We start from the raw sequence: 12,101 nt of genomic DNA on the forward strand, positions 1-12,101 counted from the left end.
CCACTAGTTACTTTCAGAGAACTCTTTTTCTGGATTTTTGCAAGAAATTATTTTACATCTAAAACGTGTGGGTTACCTATAAAATTTCTACACGAGGAGTGGTAAGTTTATCAGAACAAATTCTTACTACCTGGCCTTCATTGAAGAAATGAATCAGTGTAGTAGTTTATAGTTAGACATGAAATATATGAGTGTTTTTTAATCATGTAGAGGCTTAAAGCATACTTTAAACACAATCATGTGTTATATATTCAAACTCAAATTTTTAAGTTAAGAAAACAGTGAAATTGCGAAGCTTGCCATAAAATTTCAACAAACACCATTACAATACTTATCTGTGCCCTTTAAACAACCAGATGTCTGCCCCTTATCAAGATCAACCTTTATATGAGCCGTGCCATGAGAAAACCAACATAGTGGCTTTGCGACCAGCATGGATCCAGACCAGCCTGCGCATCCGCGCAGTCTGGTCAGGATCCATGCTGTTCGCTTTTAAAGCCTACTACAATTAGAGAAACCGTTAGCGAACAGCATGGATCCTGACCAGACTGCGCGGATGCGCAGGCTGGTCTGGATCCATGCTGGTCGCAAAGCCACTATGTTGGTTTTCTCATGGCACGGCTCATATGAAGTTTGATGATAATAGGGGCGATAGTTAAGAGATACATCGTTCAAAATTAAGAACCTTGCCATGAAAAGTTAACCCAGATGCAACAAAGACGCAGATGCCAGGGTTTAGTAACTTAGCCCTCCTTATTCTTTGAATTGTCAGGCAAAAAAAACCGTAAAAGCTTAAATAGTTCAGTCTGCATACAGGAAACATAACTCTGGCAAACCATTTTAAATACTAGATTAGTTTTAAGACATAAAAGGATGCAGACTGGAAACTACACACTATTTTCCAAAGTGAAAGTACCATACTAGGTGACATTACTGGCATTATAAAATACTAATATATTTCAATAGGACTAAAAGTTTATTTCTATTATTGTACTGAATGGCTTTGCAATCTGTTTAAAAATATGGGAAATACTCATTTGTATTGAACAGAAGAAGTCATATTAAAACAAGTGAATGAAGTATTGCCATGCAATACAAAGTCCCCTACTGGAAGGCACCTAATTTTCTCTACTGCAGTATAACATAATGAACTGATATCTGTCAATGATGTATAAACAATATTGTACTATATATACAATATAATATAACAAAGCACTTGGATTAAAATTTGCATATATAAAAACGTACAGTTGTTTTCATTTGGAATTTTTTTTGGCCGATTAGATCTATACAAAAAGTTATCATAAAAGTTATTTATAGTAACAACAAAGTGAAATTAACCCTAAAAAAAAAAAAAAAAAAAAAAAAAAAAAAAAAATCTATAAAATATAAGTCCACAAGAAACTCTTTACCAGGTAGAGATAGATCAAAATACGCCTAAAATTTGGATGTACCGTGCATGTTGTACCACAGAAAAGTGGTCTCAATTTTTCCCTACGGCCAGTAATAAAAAAGTTACAATATAATTTTATTTATAGTAACAACAAAGGGACATAATTCTAAAAAAAGTGTGCCTCATAGTGGTGAACATTTTCTGCCAAGTTGCATCAACATCCCTCCATGCATGAAGAATAAATGCTCCGGACAAAGTCATTCTTGAATTTGACATTTAACCTCTAAGTATGACCTTGATCTTAGACCTAGGGACCTGGTTCTGGCGCGCAACAATTCGTCTCATGGTGGTGAACATTTGTGCCAAGTTACATTAAAATCCCTCCATGCATAAAGAAGAAATGCTCCAGACAAAGTCATTCTTGAATTTGACCTTTGACCTCTAAGTATGACCTTGACCTTAGACCTAGAGCCGGGGCTTTGCGCACAACATGTTGTCTCATCCAGGGAAATGTTTGTGCCAACTGATATTCAAATCCTGTTTTGCATGACAAAGTTATAGACCGGACAGGAAAAAAATCCTATTGACCTTTGATCTCAAAGTGTGACCTTGACCTTTAAGCTAGGGTTCTGGGTGTTGCGCATGACATGTCGTCTCATCATGGGGAACATTTATGCCAAGTAATATTGTAATCCCTTGATGGATGACAAAGTTCTGGACCGGACAGGAAAAAAACCCTACTGACCTTTGGCCTCCAATTGTGACCTTGACCTTTAAGCTAGGGGTCCGGTTTTGCGCACGACATGTTGCCTCATCATGGGGAACATTTGTGCTAAGTAATATCAAAATCCCTTCATGGATGGCAGAGTTATGGACCGGACAGGAAAAAAGCCCTATTGACATTTGACCCCCAATGGTGACCTTGACCTTTGAGCAAGGGCTCCGGGATTTGCGCATGACATGTTGTCTCATCATGGGGAACATCTGTGCTAAGTAATATTGAAATCCCTTAATGAATGACAGAGTTATGGACCGGACAGGAAACAGACCCTGTTCATGCCATGTTAACATTTGACTGCTAAGTGTGACCTTGACCTTTGAGCTAGGGGTCTGAAAGTTGTGCATGACACATCGTCTTATTATGAGGTACAATTGTGCCAATTGATATTAAAATCCCTTCATAGATGGGAGAATTATGGACCGGACAGGAAAAAAGCCCTGTTGACCTTTGACCTCAAATTGTGACCTTGACCTTTGAGCTAGGGGTGCGGGTTTTGCGCATGACACGTCGTCTCATCATGGAGAACATTTGTGCCAAGTAATATTAAAATCCCTTCATGGATGAAAGAGTTATGGACCGGACACGAAACAGACCCTGTTCATGCCATGTTAACATTTGACTGCTAAGTGTGACCTTGACCTTTGAGCTAGGGGTCTCAAAGTTGTGCATGACACATCACCTTATTATGAGGTACAATTGTGCCAAGTGATATTAAAATCCCTTCATAGATGGGAGAGTTATGGACCGGACAGGAAAAAAGTCCTGTTGACCTTTGACCTCCAATTGTGACCTTGATCTTTAAGCTAGGGGTCCGGGTTTTGCGCATGACATGTCATCTCATCATGGGGAACATCTGTTTCAAGTAATATTAAAATCCCTTCATGGATAAAAGAGTTATGGACCGGACACGAAATTGCGGACGGACGGAATGACGGAATGACAGAATGACGGAAAAGCGCATTCCTATAGTCCCCGAAACTGGTTTTCAACCAGTAGGGGACTAATAAACCAAGTTTCTGTAGCAGAAAAATTCAATTAGGTTGGAAAAAAAAACCTGAAAAAGTTGTGTTTCAAAAATAATTTTTAACACCCAATAAAAATAAAACAGTAGTTTTTATGTTCACAAACACAATTGCTTTGCCATTAATACACATATACCAGTCCAAAAATATGGTTTACATCTTGTAATAAACTACAGGTACTCTGCGGCTGGACATAAAGCCGCTGTGTTGACTTCCCAACGTGATTTGGCCATTATTTCTCCTATTTGAAATTCTTCACATATGCAGTCTGAGTCACCAAATAACACACAACTTTCGATTTAAATGCTTCTTAAAAATATCCTGAATAGATCGATGATATTAAAAAAATGACAAGGTAGATTTTTCCCACACCATTTTTTTTCAACCAACGAAAGTGGATTGAATCCAGCTTGGCAATGAAAATGACAAAATTCACGAGGATAGGTAAAGTGAGCAAGATTCCTATTGTATAGGGCTGTCTAGAGGTCCAGTAATCAATATGAATACTGAGAACAGCGGAGACTATATTTTATCTTTGAAAACGGGAGATGATTTCAAGTTTGCTTGCGTATTTTTCTCGTCGTTTTAAATACACTGTTAGTGACAAGAAACAGAAGTATTTATACTGTTTAATCCCGGGAAAAATACAATCGCAAATTCGATAGATAATAAATAGCTATTGTACGCCGTAATTGGAATCTTTTATTAAATTCTTTTTCTCGGGACTGATGAATTAAGATAATAAACTTACTGTTTTCTTTAGTTTTAAGACATGGACTGAGCTCATGAAAAAAGTTATATTACATGTCTTTTGTTGTTGTAAATATTTTATTTATAAGTAGCTCTCATTTGGGTTGGAGGCATGTTGAGTATGAAATTTTAACAGCGATATCCAATAGTCATCGTCATTGGGACTGGGGCCAGGGTCCATGCAAGGGGGGAATTTATTATGATTTAAAAAAAAAATTTTTTGGAGGGGGATTTCAGTAATACAAAAAATGTACCGAATCCTAGAAGAAATGCAAACAAATTTTATACAAACAAATCGGTAGGATTTCGAATTATGCGACATTATTTTTATGGAACTGGAAACAGAAACTGCTTGCGCTAAAATAACGCTAGAAGAAATGCAAACAAATACAAACAAATCGGTAGGATTTCGAATTATGCAACATTATTTTTACGGAACCGAAAACAGAAACTACGCTCGGGCTAAAATCTGTCTGGATCGGACCGCGGTAAGTATAAAATGCCGTTTACAGTACATGGCGCATACCGGTCGATGTCATCCCTCTGTCGGCTCGCCATTTCTTTTTATTTTTTCGAGGAGGAATTTTTTTGAAATGGGGGGGGGAATACTATTTTAATGTGGATTCGTCCCCAAATTTTGCCAAACGAGAGTCCTGATCATTATCTACTCAAGAAGTAAAACAAATTCAACAATTTATGAGCACAATCCATGATAAAAATACAAAAGAAAACATTTTAATTCTTCAGTCCCGAGAAATACACAATATCGGACGATAAAAGCTTCTGATTACAGCGTACAAAGTGCTAATTACTATCAATCATTTAATTTATTTATCAAATTTGTGATCGTGTTTTTCTCAGGATTAATTAAATATAAATAATTCTATTTCCCCGTCATTTACAATTTATCTAAAACGTCGAGAACGAGAGCAAACTGTCGAAATCAACTCCTGTTTCGAAAGATAAATTATAGTCTCCTCTCTGTAAATACTGTTCTTAGTATTCATATTGATTACCGGATCTCTAAACAGCCCTACATGGGCTGTCTAGAGTTCCGGTTACCGGATCCCTAGACACTGCTAAATTAAAATAAATAGGGGTATGACTTAACACCTAATATGAGTCATATTCGCGAATATGAGATCAAATACCAAATATGAGATCTATTTTTTTTATTTATGAATTAAATTAATTTTTGTTTATCAAACAATAAAACATATTAATAAAATATTTCAGGCGAAATTTGGGTTGATTTGAAGCATTTATAAGGTATTTAATTAGAATAATTCACCCGAGCACGTAGAATCTCATATTCGTGTACGAGTAAATAATGTGACCAACCCCAATTTCGTGACGCCATCTTGGTTGTCCATGTCAAGTTACCTTAAATGAATTATTTTTTATACCAAACTGTAATATATATTATCATAATATTTCAGGCGAAATTTGGGTTGATTTGAAGCACTAATGTCACGAATTGACCATAAATTCTAATAAAACTTACATGTATCTAAACAGGCTGGTCACATTGCCCGATCGGGCTTTAGACATAAAAACTAATGTTTCTTGAAAAATAATGAAGATATTTCTTTCAAACTTGGTCCATTAATTAAGCATAACATATGACGCATACTATGGTAGAAATAACATTGTTGCCTTCAGTTTTTTTAGAATTATTTCCCTTTTTCAGAATTTTATGATGCATAATTTTTGAAGTCCAAAAAAATTATGTTTTAAATAATGAAATGTTTGAAACAGAAAAGGGATCAATGGGTTTCTATTGCTCAAAACTTGTGCGCCAATACCTTTATTCTATGTATTTAAGGTTAATACTTTGTTTCTAGTGCAGATGTATGAACAATTTTTTTACAACTAACATTTTTCTATAATGTTGTTAGTGAAAGCACAGTAAAAGTATACATTCATGTACTAGCGCAATAATTAAGAGCATTAGAAAGCCATTGAACCCTTTTTTGTTTTAAACTTAGCATTAGAACATGTCTTTTTTGGACTTCAAAAATTATGCGTCATAAAAATCTGAAAAGGGGAAATAATTCTACCAAAACTGAAGGCAACCAAGTTATTTTCATTTTAATTTGTGTCATATGAAATGCTTAATAAATGGACCGAGTTTGAAAGAAATATCTTTACTATTTTTCAAGAAATATTAGTTTTTATGTCGAAAGCCCGATCGGGCAATGTTACCAGCCTGCTAAAGGCAATTCAATTTCTCATTGATTTATCATTAGACTCGTTTTACCTATGCTCGACCAGATTTACATGTATATTTCTCGAAACAAATTAAAAACTGACAATGTTGTGGAAAACGTTTAGTTTCTGAATTGACCTACTTTTATTGGTTAATTTTCACTCAAGCGTTTGGCTGACATTGATCAGGATAAAATATTGCGCGGTTCAAACAATAGGGTGTAAAACACTAAATTTTAAAGTGACATTTTCCTATGCTCGACCAGACCGATTTCTTTTTTCAGAGGTAATCATAGAATCAAACAACAAACAAATATTTTTATAGTCAAAACTTCATATTTTCTAGTTTTGTTTTCAGATTTGAAAACTAATAAGTTTCAGACTTTCAAACAAGAGATAGAAACACCTACCTGAAAAGCGGACAAAAGGAACATTGGTAAATGGTGAGTATCCATCAAGTAATTTAACAAGAAATCGAACTGTTTTAACAATCAAACAAACCTAAAAACTTCAAAAAGTCAAATGTCCATAATCATGCAGAGCTCCAGATAAGCTGCGTATTTGCGTATTTACGCAATTAAAATTGCAGAAAACCCAATTGAATTCATACAGTGTGCGTAATGAAACGCAAGTAAAATTCCTAATACCCAATTCATAAAAAATAGCTTGCGTATCGCATTTTCCTTATTACTAGAATGGGTACGAGACTTTAACGCTAGATTTGACGGACTGGTTATACGTTACCGCAGAACAGGTTGCAATTTATCGGAAAAATCACAGGACCATTCAGTCGACTGATCGGTGTTATTTGGATACTTTGTAAACAATTTTACGCCGATAAAATGTAAAAAAATTGAAGAATAAACATTGTTGCAGCACAAACTAATTAGTAGGATATTTTGCTGTTCAACAAGGACAGTTATCTGTTTGTGACGATGTAGTGTCACCAATACTGGATGATATCTTTTGGGAGAATGCACATTGTGGTGACCACATCGTTCGGGATATTGTGGATGAACTGATATATGACTTCATTAAAAGTGAAAAAGAAAACAACAGTATGGAACATTCATTACAATTTTAAATACATTTTTGTATTAAACATTGACGGGCGCCATTAAAGTACTTCTAAGCTACTTAGTCAATCCTGTTCAAAGATATATACCATGTATACTGTAAGCAAAAAAAATTCAATTGTTAGTGCGAGATTGGTAAAATACCCAATTGGTTTTAGCAACCAATTGGTTTTAGCAAATACCCAATTACTTCTGAAAAGGCTGGGTAATGATATTATTTTTACCAAATTCAAATTTCGAATACCCAATTCAGACAAAAAGTGATGGGTAAATACCCATTTGCACCAAAAGCTTATCTGGAGCTCTGTCATGTTATCGAACTTGTCTTATGGCGCGGTGAATATTTTTATCTCAAGCGTCTACATGATGCATCTAATGAAGGCGCCATTTTTGTTTTCACCCGTCGAGAGGTGGGCGTGTTTGTTTACATCTTAAATTTTACTTTCAAGTCGATAGTTTACAGATATAAGCTTATACCATTTGCTGCTATTTTCGCGTTACATCTGGTCTCGCGGTATTTGATTTTTGCGAGAACAACAATGTGCAGCACTCTCTACAGTAAACAAATTTGACCTACTTTGGAAGCTGATTACGTTTCACACCCTATTTTTGTAAACGTAGGTCAATTATTTTCAAATGCCCTCGTCGATCATTTGACTCAGTTAAGTTGGTAATGAATTGTGTGTTGTCCAACTATTTGACGGAATTACCCTTCCAATGTGTTAATTTTACATTGCAATAATTGCTAATGTCTTTCTCACGAAATTCATTTTGAAAATTTAGGGGTCCTATACATTTTACACTTTCACAGGAAGCGCTGTATCAAGTCGGATGCCGTACCGCGAAATTAGAATTAACTTCCTTGGCGAAAGTGAAGGTCACATGCACCGGAAACATGATGGGTTTAAAAGTAAACAAGGACTAGAAAAATGATTTTCTGCTTGAAATAATAGTGGAAAAGAAAGGTTTACGAAGTTAATAGGAAATAATTGCAACAAAATATTGCTTTTTCTTTCCTTTATTCATTTATTCCCTTAGTACCGCGAAAATAGGTGCAAACAGGCTATGTCAAATTATCAATAAAGGTTAGAAGACTATAAAATACGTTGTTCCAGTACTCTTCTTAAAGAATTCGGGAAAGACGCATCATTTTCTAAAGGAGATTCACGGTAAGTATTTTGACAGATGCAAAGAAGCTGTCGTCTGTAAACAAACAAGCCCCTTAAAGATCTAGATCAAATGTGTATGATGTCATACACTGATGCTGGGAAGGAAATAAATGAACAACAATCGTGAGTTCAAAGGTTTATTTCAATAAACATGTACATTTATAAATAGTGGTCGAGCACTTGTCTGGTCGAGCATGGGTAAAATGACTCTATGTAAAAATTATCAAATATGAAATAATATCCAAAATTAACGATGATAATGGATACCTGTTCATGACAGTTTAGACAGAGACTCTCAATCTGTGTAACCTCTGGATCATCATCATCTGCATTTATATCACGAAATAAAGTGTTATTCTGTTCTGAACCTGTTTCTGTCATGTTGAAAAACAACAACGTGACGGACTCAATTTCGGACACGCTAATCGTGCGTGAAATTAAAACAATATGAGAATTACTTTTTAAGAATATTCGAATTTTGTTTTCAACAATAATTTTAGCAACAAATGTACAAAGAATAAGTAAAATCTACGCTTAAAAATTCAATTGTATCATATGATTAGCTTAAACTCCGACTTGTGATAAATCGCTTTTGGGGCATCTGACCTTGATTTCGACCTTGATAGCTCTACTTGATACAAACATGGCGAACGTTCTCAAAAACTTTAGCAGACAGCCGAAGATTTTACTTGAATTTACATCGAAAACAGGCTTGATTACATCGTCTTTAAATTTCGAAGTAAAAGTGAAGACACGTAGACATTTTTCAAATGCAATGCGTCGTGTATATCACTTGCAAAATCGGGTAATTATCTTAAAAACTTTCAAAGTCAACCGGCTTGCATAAGACACATGGACCATGTTACGGCATGTATGATTTAGTAAGAGAGTTATTGATTTAAACTTTTAAATAAGTAAATGTAACGAAAAAAATGTTTTTGAAATAAAGGTTACATGAAATTAAATGATACACCAGTTCTGTTTTCTAGACTAATTTAACTTGTTTTTACCCCACCCACTTCCACAGACCAGAATCAGTGGGGTACAAGAATTATAGGTATTTGGCGCATTTGTTCAGTTCATTGATTGATTGAAGGTAAACTATTTGGCAGTGTGCATTTCACGGTGACCTTCGTTTCACGCTCTGTCATTTTTCAACCGAAAAAGATTTGGCCAAATATCCGCATGCCAACAACACCCTACGCATATGGCATGCCAATTGTCCAATAATTACGTGAACCCAGGTTCACAATAAAAAAACTAGGATTAACAATCGATAATTCAGGTATTTCAAACGTAAAACCAGGTTTTTTTAATACTAACCTATATTTTCGAACGAAAACATAGGATAACGCCATAAACCATAGTTCACGCTCGTAAACATAGGTTCATGCTTGTAAACCCAAGTTCATAGTCATAAACATAGGTTCACGAGCGTAAACATAGGATAATGACCGTTAACATAGGATAACAACCGTTAACATAGGATAACAACCGTAGTTCAATCGAGAAACCTAGTTTATCCATCGTAAACCATGGTTTACGGTCGATATATTAGGATTATAAAATCAACTATGTATTTTGGGCGTGAACGTAGCCTAGGTTTATGACCGTGAACCATAGTTTACGGACGTGACATTTATGGCAATTGTCCAATAATTATGTGAACCCAGGTTCACGATCGAAAAACTAGGATTAACGATCGATAAACTAGGTTTTTTGAACGTAAAAGCATGTTAACCTATTCTTTCGAGCGAAAACATAGGATAACGTCGTAAACCAGGGGTTTTTTTTGGCCGTTTTTATAGCCGTTATTCGGCTATATTCCCAAAGCCAAAAAGTATGTATTTTTCCCAAAATTAATGCAAAAATTCCCAATCTACATTCTGAAAAAAAATTCATCAAAATTGCACAAAAATTGACCAAGTTATGGACAATTTTGTAATGGAAGTATGTTAAAGATGTTCTACAATGTGAAACAAGTGTATGAGAAAGTGCTTACACACATCCTTACTATATCCTATGGGACTAAATATTTCCCAATTTGGAACATTTACGCGTCAAAACTCCCAATTCTGGGGGTATAGGCTATGTTCCCAAATTAGCTAGAAAAAACCCTGTAAACCATAGTTCACGCTCGTCAACGTAGATTCATGTTCGTAAACCCAAGTTTACAGTCATAAACATAGGTTCATGTCATAAGAGAACGACCGAAATTCATAGTTCAATCAAGAAACCTAGTTTATTGAATGTTAACCTGAGTGTAAACTATGGTTTACGCCCATTATCTATCGGCATAGCCAAGATAAAGGGTACCCCTGATGTTGCACATATGGTGAATTTTAAACTCAATCAAAATTTCATATCTTATCATATGATTTCAAGGTACATCCTTTGAGCACAAGAATCTATCAGGGTTTTCTTGAATTATGCAAAATGAAAAAGTTACGGATGCTTAAGGAACCACACCTCTTAGGGCCTACGGACTCTACATGCCAAAGCATAACATACATAGATAACATAGAAAAAGTTATTCATGGTGTTGAAAATAAGTTAAATAGTTGCATTAAGATGTTTTCAATATTGCTTTATGGAATATAAAGTTGATTTTATGCATTTCATAATATATCCAGAGCTGGATATCAAAGTACCATCAAATGAGACAATATGCACTGCCTTCCAATTTACATTTTGAACAGAAAACTAAGAAGAGTATGGCAAGCTTCCTTGAAACCTATTAAGAAATATGTATATAAATAGAACTAAAGGTTTCAGGTAATAACTTTAAGCACTTTTCTGATACAGAACCAAATACAAATTGATATCAAGGCCTACGGACTCTACATCCATGTATGGTTACTAGTAAAATAGTTGCTGCACTATAATATTTCACAGTCAGTTTCCAGAATTAGTGATATTTTCTGACAGTCTTATAATTCTTAGATCATTTAAGAGCATTATATAACTAACAATTTTATTTTATTTTATAATTTTTTTTTTTTTGCATTTTGATTACCGGTATTTAAACTTTGTAAAGACACAAGTGAACAAACTGTTTCATCATGAGCATGAACATGAAGAACATGAACGAATCACAGTGTTCGAAATTCACGGTAGTCCGACAGCCCGTGGCTACCAAATTTCAGCTCGGGCTACCGATTTTCCACAGGTACAAGCCCGACTGGGCTACCGAATTTTCCTCATTTGTTTAAAAAAACATGCTTATTAAACGAGTACTGCATCGTGATTTTCCAGACTGAGAAACGCTTATGGAATTATTGGTTTTTGCACTCTTACTTGTTGACAATAAAACACAGTGCCAAAGACGTAACCGCAGCTCTAATTGGCTGAATACAATCACCTCTAGCGTAACGGATAATTCGATTAGCTTTCACACTTCTCGCGAAAATCTCACAAGTACCTGCAGTAGGTGGAGCTTAAATTATGCTATCAGCGTGTGTGTAATGTGTATTCAGCACTCGGTATTACATCTTACAAATTGTCAACAGTCCGAGTTGCAGTAATTGGCGAGTGCGGATCCTAAAAAATCGGGCTTAACAGATTAGATTTCGTTTTGGCAAGGAGTGTCATGTCCGATGCTTTTGGACTCTGACGATGCTGATCTGGAATGGAGTATTTCGAGTTAAAAATTTTCCAAAACATGGCAAACATGTACTGTATGTCTTTTTTATTACTTCAAAC

The 12,101-nt window shown here is 35.2% G+C and overlaps 2 protein-coding genes across 4 annotated transcripts in view; one reads left to right on the forward strand and one right to left on the reverse strand.

Moving 5' to 3' along the window:
• Positions 1 to 8,835, reverse strand: part of LOC123559500 (zinc finger protein ZPR1-like) — a 30,289-nt gene extending 21,454 nt beyond the window's left edge. Inside the window, exon 1 of one of the 2 annotated variants that reach the window (XM_045351378.2) lies at positions 8,667 to 8,834. In XM_045351378.2, coding sequence (XP_045207313.1) covers positions 8,667 to 8,780 — 114 coding nt within the window. In that variant the 5' untranslated portion in view covers positions 8,781 to 8,834. Of the gene's footprint in view, positions 1 to 8,666 lie in introns of both variants that reach the window. The other variant, XM_045351377.2, reaches the window with a different exon arrangement.
• Positions 8,500 to 12,101, forward strand: part of LOC123559501 (all trans-polyprenyl-diphosphate synthase PDSS1-like) — a 29,945-nt gene continuing 26,343 nt past the window's right edge. The window contains exon 1 of one of the 2 annotated variants that reach the window (XM_045351380.2): positions 8,500 to 8,522. Coding sequence is in view for 1 of the 2 variants with exons in the window: in XM_045351379.2 (XP_045207314.1) it covers positions 9,043 to 9,204 (162 nt within the window). In the remaining variant the exon portion in view is untranslated. Of the gene's footprint in view, positions 8,523 to 9,019; positions 9,205 to 12,101 lie in introns of those variants that run through there. The other variant, XM_045351379.2, reaches the window with a different exon arrangement.

Source organism: Mercenaria mercenaria, chromosome 10 (assembly GCF_021730395.1).
Source record: "Mercenaria mercenaria strain notata chromosome 10, MADL_Memer_1, whole genome shotgun sequence".
Classification (NCBI taxonomy): Eukaryota; Metazoa; Mollusca; class Bivalvia; order Venerida; family Veneridae; genus Mercenaria; species Mercenaria mercenaria.